At 45.2% G+C, this 12,926-nt stretch overlaps 1 protein-coding gene across 4 annotated transcripts in view; it reads right to left on the reverse strand.

Annotated features, from left to right (window-relative positions):
- The window catches only part of EPB41L4A (erythrocyte membrane protein band 4.1 like 4A), an 864,386-nt gene that overhangs the window by 99,459 nt on the left and 752,001 nt on the right, over positions 1–12,926 (reverse strand). For all 4 annotated transcript variants that reach the window (XM_086961016.1, XM_086961015.1, XM_086961018.1 and 1 more), the window contains 2 exons: positions 1,173–1,220; positions 831–899 (listed from right to left, as the gene is read on the reverse strand). In XM_086961016.1, the coding sequence (XP_086817142.1) occupies positions 831–899; positions 1,173–1,220 (117 nt within the window). The remainder of the gene's footprint in view (positions 1–830; positions 900–1,172; positions 1,221–12,926) is intronic.

A 12,926-nucleotide genomic window follows, 5' to 3' on the forward strand; every position in this document is an offset into this window, starting at 1 on the left:
AACCTGGATTCCGCACTACTCAACTACCAAAAATGATCTGCAAAAAAAACAGGTATAAACTGAAGCCATAGGGCATTGCCATGCACCACTCGTTTTATGGAGATGCTGTAATGGTTAGCAGAAAAGGAAAGGTCTGTGTTTTGTGTGCACTTTTTAATCAGTAGGTCCAGAAGCTATGGTCTGTAAGCTTAAATATTGTGTGCTGAAGGCTGCAGTTCAAACTGGTCAGAAGAGCATGAGCAATTCAAGCGCGTGCATAAACAGCCTGCAATGGGGAACTCAACCAGTTACACATTGGCATAGAGTGTGCAGTAATGTCTGTTATACACTGGGGTTTGTTGCATTATTCTTTCCACCACACAGTGACACAGTCAGTACCTAAAAGTAGAATATCTATCTATCTATCTATCTATCTATCTATCTATCTATCTATCTATCTATCTATCTATCTATCTATCTTCCTTTTAGGTTCTGACTGCCCTCACTTTCCTCTGTTCATCTGAGATTAAGCTTTTTAGTCGCATTTTTCACCAGATACACCTAACTTCCTTCTTGAAGCTGAATGACATTTTACTGCCTCTATTTTAGCCTATTAATAATTTGCTTAAACTCTTTCTCTTTGTGAACTTTCTGCTGCTTCAGGTACCCCCCTGCAGCCTGATACCAAATTCCAGGGACCTTTGTGCCACTTTGCAGGAAGACCCTAAGAGGAGCTAGGAGGTCGCACTCACATGCACATGTATACAATATCCCGTTCATCAACGTATGTGTGAACCTATCCAGGAATTATCCACAAAACGTAGACAAATACTGAAAATGTATCCACTCACGCTATCTTCGTGTATGGGATCTCCTTTAATTGGTCGACTGACAAACCAGATGGGTCAACGAGTTCCTTCCTGAAAAACATTAACAAGGAAATTGCACACATTATTCTGAATGAAAAAGGAAGGTAAAACTGCTCTGTTTAAACAATAGGGCCAGATGGCCCTGCCATGTACAAAAGCATCATGGCATGAAGAGGGCTCCTGGCATTAATTAATACTTGCTTCCAGCACTGCTGCGGGGCTTCAAGGGACAGCCCATCTCCCTGTGAAGACACTCCCTCCTCCCCAGGGTCAAGGCTCCTGTTTTTGTTGTTGTACATGCTGTGGTTATGTTATAATACTCACTGTATATATTTCCACAGCTCTTCCTTCGCTTGCACATCTGGACTTCTCCTACAAGAAAGCAGCAAAGAAGAGGCATCTTAGAAATCTGAAACACCCTGCGATGCTTCCTCATGGACCTGCCTGTTCTCAAGGCAACAACGAATAGCCAGTTCATTTCCTAGGCCTCAGAACTCAAGACTTTTGATTGTAGTTGGGAAATTAGTTGAAAAAGGTGGGAGCCCCAACCCCACCCAAATAATAATCACAATCCTTGTCAGGGTGAACCACACACATCACTTAATAAACTTGCGATTATTCCACTGGTAGCTTGGTCTAAAGGACTCAGCCTTAACTTACAGGCAATGTGAAAAGCATTTAGGCAGCACTCAAACAGTAATAAAGTGAAGACACAAAACAAGAACAATCCCAAATCAACTTCGAAAACGAGATTATTTGTTAAGAAATAAAATGACACAGAAACAACAAAAATCAAATTAGTAGAGCCGCAGTTATGAGTATTTAAAGTTCAAGGTGAAAATAGCTCCAAAAAAGCGCAAAGCGCCAACTGTGGATCTCTGGTTGTGCCGACCGGGACAAAGTCACCGGTTGAGTACGGGACCTAGTGCGGCCCGCCGGGAGTTGCACCTTTTGTCATTGAAGCAGGACATAGTAACGCTGCATCCCATCCATCGAGCCACTAATCAGGAGCTGCACAGTGATGCAATGAGAGGCCCTACGTCATTCTGCATCGAATCTAGTGAGGCTGCTGATCAGGGGCTGCAAAGGCTCTGTTATGCGAGGCTCTGCATTGTTCGGTGCTGTGCTGCGTAGGATCTGGAGAAGCCTTCATTTAGGCAGGGAGGCATACACATTGACTCCAAGCAAGGATCCAGGATGGTGAAGACAGCACTTGGGGAGTCGGCAATCCCTCCCACAGAGGCCAGCAGAGGGGACCAGGTCACGTTCAGTTGGGTCTGGTCAACTGGAAATCAGGAGAGGCCTCTGGACGCTTGTTGTGTCCTGGTAACTCAAACAGGAGGTCAGCCAACTGACCTCTCATTTTAGTCACTTCTGAGATCCTGTGTTCAAGGCAAACAGGCCCAGTCCACCCCCTTCAGACAACAGGTCAGTCCTTCTGAATCTACTTGGGTCTAGGAGTGTTATGATTGTTGCTTCTGAGGGTGCCACATATATCCCTAGAGTCAGCCTATGGGTGGGGAACACCCCTTTCTAACGCTAAAACTGGGTCTGGCCAGTTTCCCCCTTTCCAGTTTGTTTGGCTGCAGTCTGTCTATTGAAACAAAGGCTAGGCAGACCCAGTATGAACTGCCTTTTCCAGTGACAGGATAGGTATCTTCTGAAGTCAGGAGGGGCTGGATATAGTCCTCAGACTACCCTCTGAAGCCCAGGAAGGGGCTGGGTACAACCCTGCAGGCCATACTGCTCAGGAAAGGAACACCCTTACCCCACACCTAGGTCCCTTGTCCTCTCTCAGGTAGGAATACACATCAACCCATGGAGAGCCATTAACAGTCATGTGACCATGAACAACACAGAAAGACTCATGTGATTTAGGCAGGAAAATGCAACTTTCTAATAGTGGCATTTTTGAAAATATTAATTTAGAATCTGAACTTACCATTATAGAGGATTTAAAATTACAATTCAGTGAGTGGAAGAAGTATTTTCTAGCTGCTACCATACTGAACTTATCATGCATTAAATATAATAAGATAAACCATTGTTAGCCACAGCTAAAAACAACATTATTTTTTTACACTGCCAGGACATGTAAAACTTAACCCCTTCTATGCTGATGACGGCCGGGAGCCGTCATGGCACACAGTGCTCGTGTGCTGATGACGGCTCCCGGCGGTCATGACCGCACCCGCGATCGGAATGTGCCGCAAAGGCGAGAATCGCGGCCACGCCCAAGGGGTTAATTGCAAATGTCGTACTTTTTAATTATCATGCACCCTGCCCTACGAGCCTTTAGGGCCTTCCTTAGGAGTGATAGTTAAATATTAAGAAGAACGATTTGGGCTGGCAAAAGGTTTATTTTGTAACCACAAAATGGGGAAAAGGAGGGAGAGATAGTAGACCTGTCTCTTTAGTACATTTTGAGAAAAACGTGAGGTTTGCTAAAAACTGCCATCATCCACTAGATCGTAGCATGCTTCATCATAGGGCTGCTCCATCATCCCTGAGCAGACCAATGCCTGGGATGGAGTAAAGGGAGGGTAGGACAAACAAACATGAACGTGTTGGGATCCGTGCAGTAAACAAAAGGACAGTGAAAGAAATAGTCTAAAACTTAATCAGAGATACCGTAAATCAAACTTTATTCTTGGGTTTCCTGGATGGAGTTAAAATATAAAGAGGCGAAAATAAAAAAGATTTGAAACAAAATATAAAGAGGTGAAGGTGGTTTGGGGGAAATTAGCATCCCCTTCTTCTCCTGTACTGCTTCTATGTCGACATGTTTCGTCCTTTACTATTGCCCATAAAGAGTAATTTCGGCCTTCTTCAGGACTAGCGATCCCTGATCTGAGTCAATCCCTTTCCTGGTCAATAACCAAATCTTCAAGGGAATGTGCGTGTTTGACATGATAAGTGTTACTACATATAATGATCTGGCTAGTCAATTTCTGTGTAGACAGTCTCATGTGTTACTGAAATGATAAACACACCACATAAATATAGGTACAATCTAATACAAAACAATAAAAGTTGTGATCACTTATCACTCAAAACTCCCATCCCATTAGTGAGTGGGAAATCGATGGTCTAGATAAATTCATCAAAGAGATAGAAATGTCATATGATTTCTTACCAAGTTTCATCGGTAAATTGCTCAAATGGAGTGCAAGCCGGAGCATCCCACTGTAGTCCCACTCTGTGTAAATAACTGCATGCTATCACCCCAGACTCTAATCTGATGCAATATAGAAAGGACCATAGAAGGGGCTTCCCAGGTTGGTTTTAGCACGCTTCTTGTGTTGGGTTTTAATATTCATAATTATGTCAAAGGAAAACAAACCAGGTTCAAAACAACTGACTGCCAGATGAATGATATCGCACAGTGACTCTACCAATCAGCTGAGGAACAAATACTGCTGCTCTGTCACGAGACCAAAGAGGCTATCTGCAGACATGTTAATGCGTACACAAGTACATTGCCTTATAGCAGGCTAACAAACTGCTGAACAGAAGAGTTTATTTCCAAACAACATATCTGGCTCACAACATCAGATTTCCTACCAGTCAGCTCGCGCATCAGTCTTCTGACTGCCTGCAAGAAGCCTAGATTAATCAACTCAAATGAGCGTTGCACCGACCAGGTGCTGCAAAACAGCTTCCAGTCACCGCACAATCTGGGAAGCAGAGAGCTGCTCGAGACACGTGCCAAGATGGAGGACAATTAGAGTGTGGTGGTCTGTGATGCTAAGGCAGAAGAAAACAAAACAAAAGTTGAACGGACACGGGCAGGGGCTAAGAGCCTAAGACCTTTACAGAGCGTGCTCCGTGCGCACCCAGGAGGGGGGTTGTTGCTACAGCGGCTCCACGCGTCGGTGCAGCGCCGGGACATCAGGGGGAGGTGGGCAGGCACTGAGGTGGAAAGAACTGGGCAAGTAAAACTCAGATAGCCAGAATGAAAGAGGAGACTGACGAACAGCGTCAAAATATGAACACCTGGGATCAGAGGCGCAACTAGGGCCAAATTGCGGGGGGGGGGTGGCTAGGAAAAAATTTCGGGGGGGGGCTGAACCTTTAATCAGTAGGCAGAGTGGAGCTGCAGGGCCTCCAACAAGGGGTGAAACAACAGCAAGGCCTAATTAGCATTCAAATGGTCTTTTAAAGACCTGTGAAACGTTCGGTTATGGCTGTGTGTGTGCCCAGGATCTGTCTCATCCCGGGCTGCCACACACGACGGCGGGGGGTGGGGGGGTGGGGATCGGGGGCTGACTCAAAGCAGCCAATGGATTAATGAGGCTGACTCAAAGCAGCTAATGGATGAAAGGGGCTGACTCAAGAGCTCTTGTTGTTCTTGTGTTGATGAGCTCCAGAAATAACAGCAGTAGTCTGTAGCCAGACCAAAAAATGAATGCAGCAAGGAATGGCACCTGCAGCAGACCCATTCACTGGAGCTGTAATGTCTACGTTTGCCTAACTCCACTTCCCACTGCACATTTTTTAAGATATAGCTCTTCGCAAATAGTCCTCAGCTCCCTAGTGCACACAAACAGCTGACTAAACTACTTTAACACAATCACTCAAGTCATCCGAGTCACTCCTTTTCAGTGACCCCAGGCCAAGACGCCTCAGGGCATAACAGCGCGCTATAAAACCCCAAAATCAAATCATCAACATCACCACCTCTTACCTGCACTGCTGCTTCTCAGCCCAGACTATCCCCAGCCCTTCCAATCTCACCAGGTGTCAGTAAGGCTGTCACTCCCACTGCTCATAGTCCCAGAGCTCTAGCCCTGCCCCCAGCATGTACACAAGGGTGTGACGCGGAGGGCGATGGCACCGCTTCATCCTTCGAGAAAATATCAGAAAGCCGGGAAAGCGGCATAGTTAAGGGATGGGCACTGGGACAGGGTCACAGAGAAAGGACGATCTATTGTAGGATCAGCCACAGACTGCAAATAACAGTAGTTATTCCCTGCAAATGAAGCATTCTGATTGACTGTCAATGTTAAAACTATCCACCAGGAGGGATAATGTCATTTAAAGAAGTCTTTAGATGTGTGCTGCCTCTTTTCATTGATTATTTAAGGTTGGTTATTGAATTTACACATAGGAAGCATCTCGGCCTTTTATGTTGTTCTGGAAAATAATGGATAAGGTGTTTCAGGTGCTTGATGGTACAAGGGTCCATAATATATGCAATCTCCCTGAGTTCCAGACAGTGTCAGTTGTCTAAAGTTTAAGTACACTGAGTAGTGGCAACTTGATGCTTAGGTCCTCCAGGGGGTATATTACAAGACTGCTAAAGTCAATGCCAGAAATTTCCAGTTGACGTACTGCGATGAAGTTGATGCAGTGTATACTGCCACACTGTAAGTGGCAAAGCAGTCGTCTGATCTCAGGCAAGAAACAGCTCTGCAGTTTATCGCCAAGTCAAGCAGAACATTGGTACACAAAAAGGTTTTGCTTCTGGTAAAATTTGGTGTGAATCTGAGCGGCAGGTGGTGGTGGGTGTGACGGGGTCAGTGCCCAGAAAAAAGTCACACAAGAAAGCTGGGCATGTGTTGTACATGAATCAAGTAATGTATGTGCTAAGGTACAGCACACAGAGAAACGGGAGACCTTCTGAGAAGTTGGTACCTCCAAATGTTTGGGCACAGTAAACGAGTGGGGCTCATTCCATAAGGTTCGAAGTAGGTTGTGCTACCTCTCTCTGCCTGCGTGGTCACGATTACAGCGATAGCCAACCTGACCAACGGTTTGCAGGAACAGCGAAGAACTGCGGACTACCGGGGCTGATCACCCTAGGTCTAAGCAAATCTCTGCAAACTAAGGAGTAATGCCAAGACAGGATTCCCACTGCTGGTGGGAGTCCCCCAGGGGGATGATTAGTGAATAAAAAGCGTTCAGTGTCTCAAAAACCTTGTTAGGCACATCCACACACCAACGTGCCAGCTGTCTAGAATGTAAGGGAGTATTAGCATGTACATCACTTAATGGGATAAAAGGTAACACTAGATATATGTTGGTGCAAAAGGCTGCTGATGTCTGGTGTATCTTCTTTATGCATGTCTGCGCTAGGGCTAGTGCTGCATAAAGTCCACCGCAGACAGCTGCATCCCTGCATCACCACCAGAAGCCACGAGATTGGTCTTGTTTCTAGTGAGAAGGAAGTTCTCTCACAGCAAAGTGCAATTCTGGGAGTCCAAAAATTCTTGTAGCAGAGCTGATCTGTACTTCTGAATGTCTCAGATGTTTTTCTTTGACTACAAGATCAGTGTGCAGCCCTCTGTTTTCTTTTCAGGCTGTCAGTGTCTGCTCATATCTACAAATGCCCCTTGTATGAGGATTTTTCCACCCACGGACAGTCGAACATTGGACGCGAGCATTTTTTTCATTAACCACACTGGGATCAGAAAATGCAGACCACTTCCTTTTTCGTAACACTGCTCTCGTCCCCCATCCAAATAGCTGTTTACTCATTGCACTTCATATCCAGATCTGCTCGTTCACCCCATTTTTATTTACTAAGCCACACTCGTCACACTCACTGAGATAACTTGCTTACCGCCGTATTAAATATTATGTTAGTAACTTTATATGTGTGATATAATAAATTAACGACATGCAGAATTTACGCCACTCTTACAGAACTATACAACTCTTCGGCCACAGTAAACCACACAACCACGAAAAGGTCTGTAAGCGACACACCCATCCAGTTGTCAGTGTCTTCTTAAATCCCGCAGAAGGTGCCACAGCTAACAGATTATTCATACACTTATTCCATATGGACTCTCTTCCACCTGACAGGGTACTTCCACTCATGCCACATCTTAATACCTTTGGATTAGTAACAGGTGTGGCAATTCGGAGTCTCCCTAGGGCATTTTCGTTTTATTGTGCTGCTATGTTGACAAAGTCCCAATTCAAGAATGTCAGCAAAGGCTTTTGATAAAGCATGGTAGACAACTTTGTTTTTCACAAGAAGCCTTTACAGTGCAAAGAAGGCCAGAGAGATGTGTTGTTATTGTTATTTGACATTTGCACAGTACACTATTGTTAGCCCAGGATGACTTTCCAAATGGCCCCAAGATAACCACTGCAGACCAGGGTCTCACTCAGGTTGTGGAGATGTGCAGTCAGTTTGGTGAATGGCATGTATCTCTGTAAGTTGAGTGTGTTGGGCTTGGTGTGTTGTAAGTGTGAATGATGAGTCTCCATGATTGTATCTGAAGGGCTGCCAAATCCTGGAAGATGGAGAAGGGTGCCTCAGCATAATGGAATTATGAGTAGATTTATTTTAAGTTTTTTTGATTTCTGTAATGCAACTCGTCACTACGTCAGTAACCAAAAGGTACAATAACAGATGGTCATCCATAAAAATGTTCAAAATTGTGAGAACTGACGCCAAACTCTTCAACAACATGAATTTGGACAGTGCATGCTCTGGAGACCAGGAGGTCACTGGTGTTGCCTACAATATCTCCATCGGGTATTATCTTAGTGTTAAGGTGGTTCAGGGAAGACCTGGCTTGGCAGTGTGGACTGGACAGTTACCATGAGGCACAGGGTCAAGAATGATTGCATATGACTGGGTCTGAACTGAGGTGGCGAAGTGAGCTAAAGAATGGTGGTGGATTCAACCCAGATCTGTGACTGTGCTGCGTCCATCATCTCCTTGTGTTTGCTTTGTTCGCCCTACGTTGGCAGGGTATGCCCAGACGTGGGTCCCTTGCTCACTTTGCCACTGGATTCAAGCTAGCCTAGCTGATGAAGGGTGTTACCCAGAAACCGGTCCCAAGATGCTTGTTTCCGGTTCAGGAAAGACCTGGCTTGGTAGATCGGGCTGGACTGTTCCCATGAGGCACAGGGTCAAGACTAATTTGCATATGGCTGGGTCTGAACTGAGGTGGCGAAGTGAGCTAAAGAATGGTGGTGGATTCAACCCAGATCTGTGACTGTGCTGCGTCCATCATCTCCTTGTGTTTGCTTTGTTCGCCCTACGTTGGCAGGGTATGCCCAGACGTGGGTCCCTTGCTCACTTTGCCACTGGATTCAAGCTAGCCTAGCTGATGAAGGGTGTTACCCAGAAACCGGTCCCAAGATGCTTGTTTCCGGTTCAGGAAAGACCTGGCTTGGTAGATCGGGCTGGACTGTTCCCATGAGGCACAGGGTCAAGACTAATTTGCATATGGATGGGTCTGAACTGAGGTGGCGAAGTGAGCTAAAGAATGGTGGTGGATTCAACCCAGATCTGTGACTGTGCTGCGTCCATCATCTCCTTGTGTTTGCTTTGTTCGCCCTACGTTGGCAGGGTATGCCCAGACGTGGGTCCCTTGCTCACTTTGCCACTGGATTCAAGCTAGCCTGGCTGATGAAGGGTGTTACCCAGAAACCGGTCCCAAGATGCTTGTTTCCGGTTCAGGAAAGACCTGGCTTGGTAGATCGGGCTGGACTGTTCCCATGAGGCACAGGGTCAAGACTAATTTGAATATGGCTGGGTCTGAACTGAGTTGGCAAAGTGATCTAACGAATGATGATGGATTCAACCCAGATCTGTGACTAGGATGAGTGTCTGAAAAGTTTCAGTGCCCCATCCATCATCTCCTTGTGTTTGCTTTATCTTAGTGTTAAGACATATCACTGCTTACGGCTGATCACAGCAAGGAGAAGAGCTACAACTCTACTGAAAGACGATCTTTAAATATGTGGCATGTGATATTACAAGCATCACTTGATTGGTAAGCATTTGAGAATCTCTGTTCACCCAGAGACTGGTCAACCCTATTACTGCAGCACTAGGTAACTTACTTTTCATATTCCACTTGTCAATATGTTGATGAAGCAGTCTGGTGAGTAGGCCATTATTGAAATTTCAATGCTAAAGAATAGGTCACCCAACATCAATATTTTCAACGAAAGGAAAGAGATGGGAACACATATAAGAAGCAATGCATGGAAAGAGAGATATCACATCACCGTCATCATGATGGAACTCCATTGGCTCCCCTTGCCAGCCCACTCTATCTTCAAAAACTGCTGCATCATTTACAGAGCCATCACAAAAAACATTTGTGCCTTTCTGCCAGACAAGCCCCCTGTCTCAATGGTGCTAAGCACACCCCCAGACTGGAAACCATCAAAAAGAAGGCAAAAAACGTATTTCATAATGTGGATGGGGTCGGGCTTGAAGGGGTGGGGCTTGAGGGGGCAGGGCTTCGTGTCTCAGAGGAACTTCTGACTCTTAACTCACCAAGGTTCCCCCAACCTCCAAAAAACAAAACTCTTGTTGAGGTTGTCACCCATGCCCTGGGCTATTTTCAAAACCCTGAATGGACATCGGCAGCTGAAAGCATCCAAAGGCAAACTCACTCGGTGCAGTGGTTTCCAGCTCGCCTTCCCTTCCACTGTGTGATATCCGATTTTCACTGGTTGACCAGACGAAGGGAGTCAATAGTATGTGGCACACAGTGGCGCTGTGTGAATTGGCAAGTCTGGAATCATCTTTGCTACAACGCACAAACTCATATATGTTTTGAAGTGAAATAAAAACCAGTTCATGGTTCTAGTAAAATCATATTCTCAGGGCTTGCCTCTCCAGTCATTAGCCTCAGAAAGAAGAAAATGTACATGCTACGTTCCTTCGTATGTTTCTTGCGCACTGCCCTCCGCCACTGCCATGGCAGCGTCACTGGGAGCCATCTAGAATCTGCTGGATCGCACATCCCTCACTGGACTCCAGAGGTAGGCTTAGACAATGGGGCTGGGTGGTTGTTGTATGTGGCCAGGATACATTAGCTGAGGGTGCAAAACGCACTGCCTTTCGGTGTGCGAGGGTGTTTTTTGCATGTGTGAGAGTAGCCTTTCTAGGATCCAGAAACACTCAACGGGAAACAACGTAGACCAGAAGTATAGGCTGAGCTGACTAAGAGGCTTTAGGCAACAGCAAAATAGCAGAGGCCGGGTGAACCTTTAAGACTCCCCTTTTCAGCAGCACAGCCTCATGTTTACATTGTTTTTTTGCTTTCACTTTTATTAAATGATGACTCCTGCTTCATAGTCATTGGCGACCATCTTGTACACGGGCTGCTGAATACTGCATTTTTATTTGATTTTTACCTCACACCAGGCACCTACTTTGTGGCAAACAAAATATAGTAGCGCAAACCAACATGATAACACGAAGAAAATCTATGACAATGAACCCTACAATACAAAAATGTGTTATAAAAAAGAAACGTGCCTCTCAGACAGACTAGTCTGATACGTTTGAGATGATGCTACCAGTGCTAAAGTAATCTTTTCTCAATTGATGCACACATTTTGAATGCACACTTTTTTGGGCAATAAATTCATTGATCTGCCTATCATAAACACCTAATTAATAGCGCTGTAGCATTTAGCCTGACATTTCGATACAAATATCTTTGTTGAGTCACTGTTATTATTGTAGTAATGGCTTTGAGCACAGTTGAAACAGATCTCCAGCAAATTGTCAGAGACAAACAACACCTCATTTAAAGCAATAAAGATGCAGTCCTTCAACTGACCGTGGAGGCTGCGTTATCGTAAAGCATGGCATGATTTGAACTTTGCGTATAGTATGCGCTGCTGGCATTGAAAGCGGTTTGGAGCAACATTTTCATGACTCCATAATCCAGTAGTGAAAGCGCCTGGACTAACAGGACCAATGCTTGCCCTGAAGATTCACAGATACCAGTGCTCGCCAACATCCGAACGATGCGCAACCACAGCGCCTCTACATCCTCTTCGGCACCAAAATAATCTGTGGTTCAGTCACAGCACCAACTCTTCTACAATACACCAATAAATAACCACAACTCCTCTACATCCGCAATGGTGTCCGAATTATCGAAACCACACCCTCAACACCAACCCTACTAGAACACAACAATCTATGACCACGACTCCTCCACGTCACCAATGACATTGAGATAATCTGGAATCCTGGAACTCTGGCTTCTTAATGACATTCACACAATCTATTGCCTTATCAATTGCCAAGCAAATACAAGACCAAATCCTCCTCTACCTTTGGGTGACATTAAGAGAATATTTATGCACAGCCCACCTAACACCCTTACCCCACCTTGACCTATTCTCTGTTTAAGGCAACATGGATTATCCCATGATATTTGGCAATCTATCCACAGTGGCTGACGTTCTGAACACACTATGGTCTTGATTCACAAAAGTCTGCAATTTTTTTTTTAAGCCAGAAATCTACTCCTGGCGATACCCTCGTGCGTTATATATCTCCTACTGTTTGGACAGTCAATAATATCTTGAGCAGTACTCCTGAAAATACACACAAAAAAATGTCCAGGCTTATTCACACTATCAAGCATTTACACATATGGGGTTTCACTGGGTAGAACATTAACATGAGTTAGTCAGGGAGACCTGTGCATTTCTATAGTTAAGGTTTAACTTTTTTGCTCAACAAGCATAAAAAAATCATTTTTAATATCAAAAGATATTACTGGGGGGCACAACTCACTGCCATAAATCAATGTATGTATAGGCCGCAGGGAGATCCAGGAATTAATATGGCTAGATGGCTGCTCCCAGGGGGAGTTTTTATGGGTGCGCCCTATGCTAACCCTTCTAAATTGAAATTGTTGGGACCAACTGGACACGCGGTCCAGGTGTGGTGGACTGCCACGACAAGTTTGTGCTGGAAGGATAGGATTACACTGGCTACCTCACTTTGGGATGCTGACTTGCTAGGCAATCTACGATACACTAAAGGCTTCGACCGTTGGGACTTAATAGGCATCTCCACGGTTGGTGACCATTGGGGGCGGGGGGGACCTTTTCCTTCACCCAACTGCAGGAGGAATACGACCTGGTCGACACAGAACAATTTAGGTACCTGCAGATTAGACATGTACTGCAAGCGGTAATACCAAAGGGGGAGACGCCACCAGAGTATTCTCCGCTAGAGGATAGGACACTAGATGGAAATCTCACTGAGAAGTCAATTTCGTTGATATACAAAAAAGCTTTTCAACACTATGCCTGATCCCCTACTCCGACTCAGAACTAAATGGGATC

Source organism: Lissotriton vulgaris, chromosome 3_1 (assembly GCF_964263255.1).
Source record: "Lissotriton vulgaris chromosome 3_1, aLisVul1.2, whole genome shotgun sequence".
NCBI lineage: Eukaryota > Metazoa > Chordata > Amphibia > Caudata > Salamandridae > Lissotriton > Lissotriton vulgaris.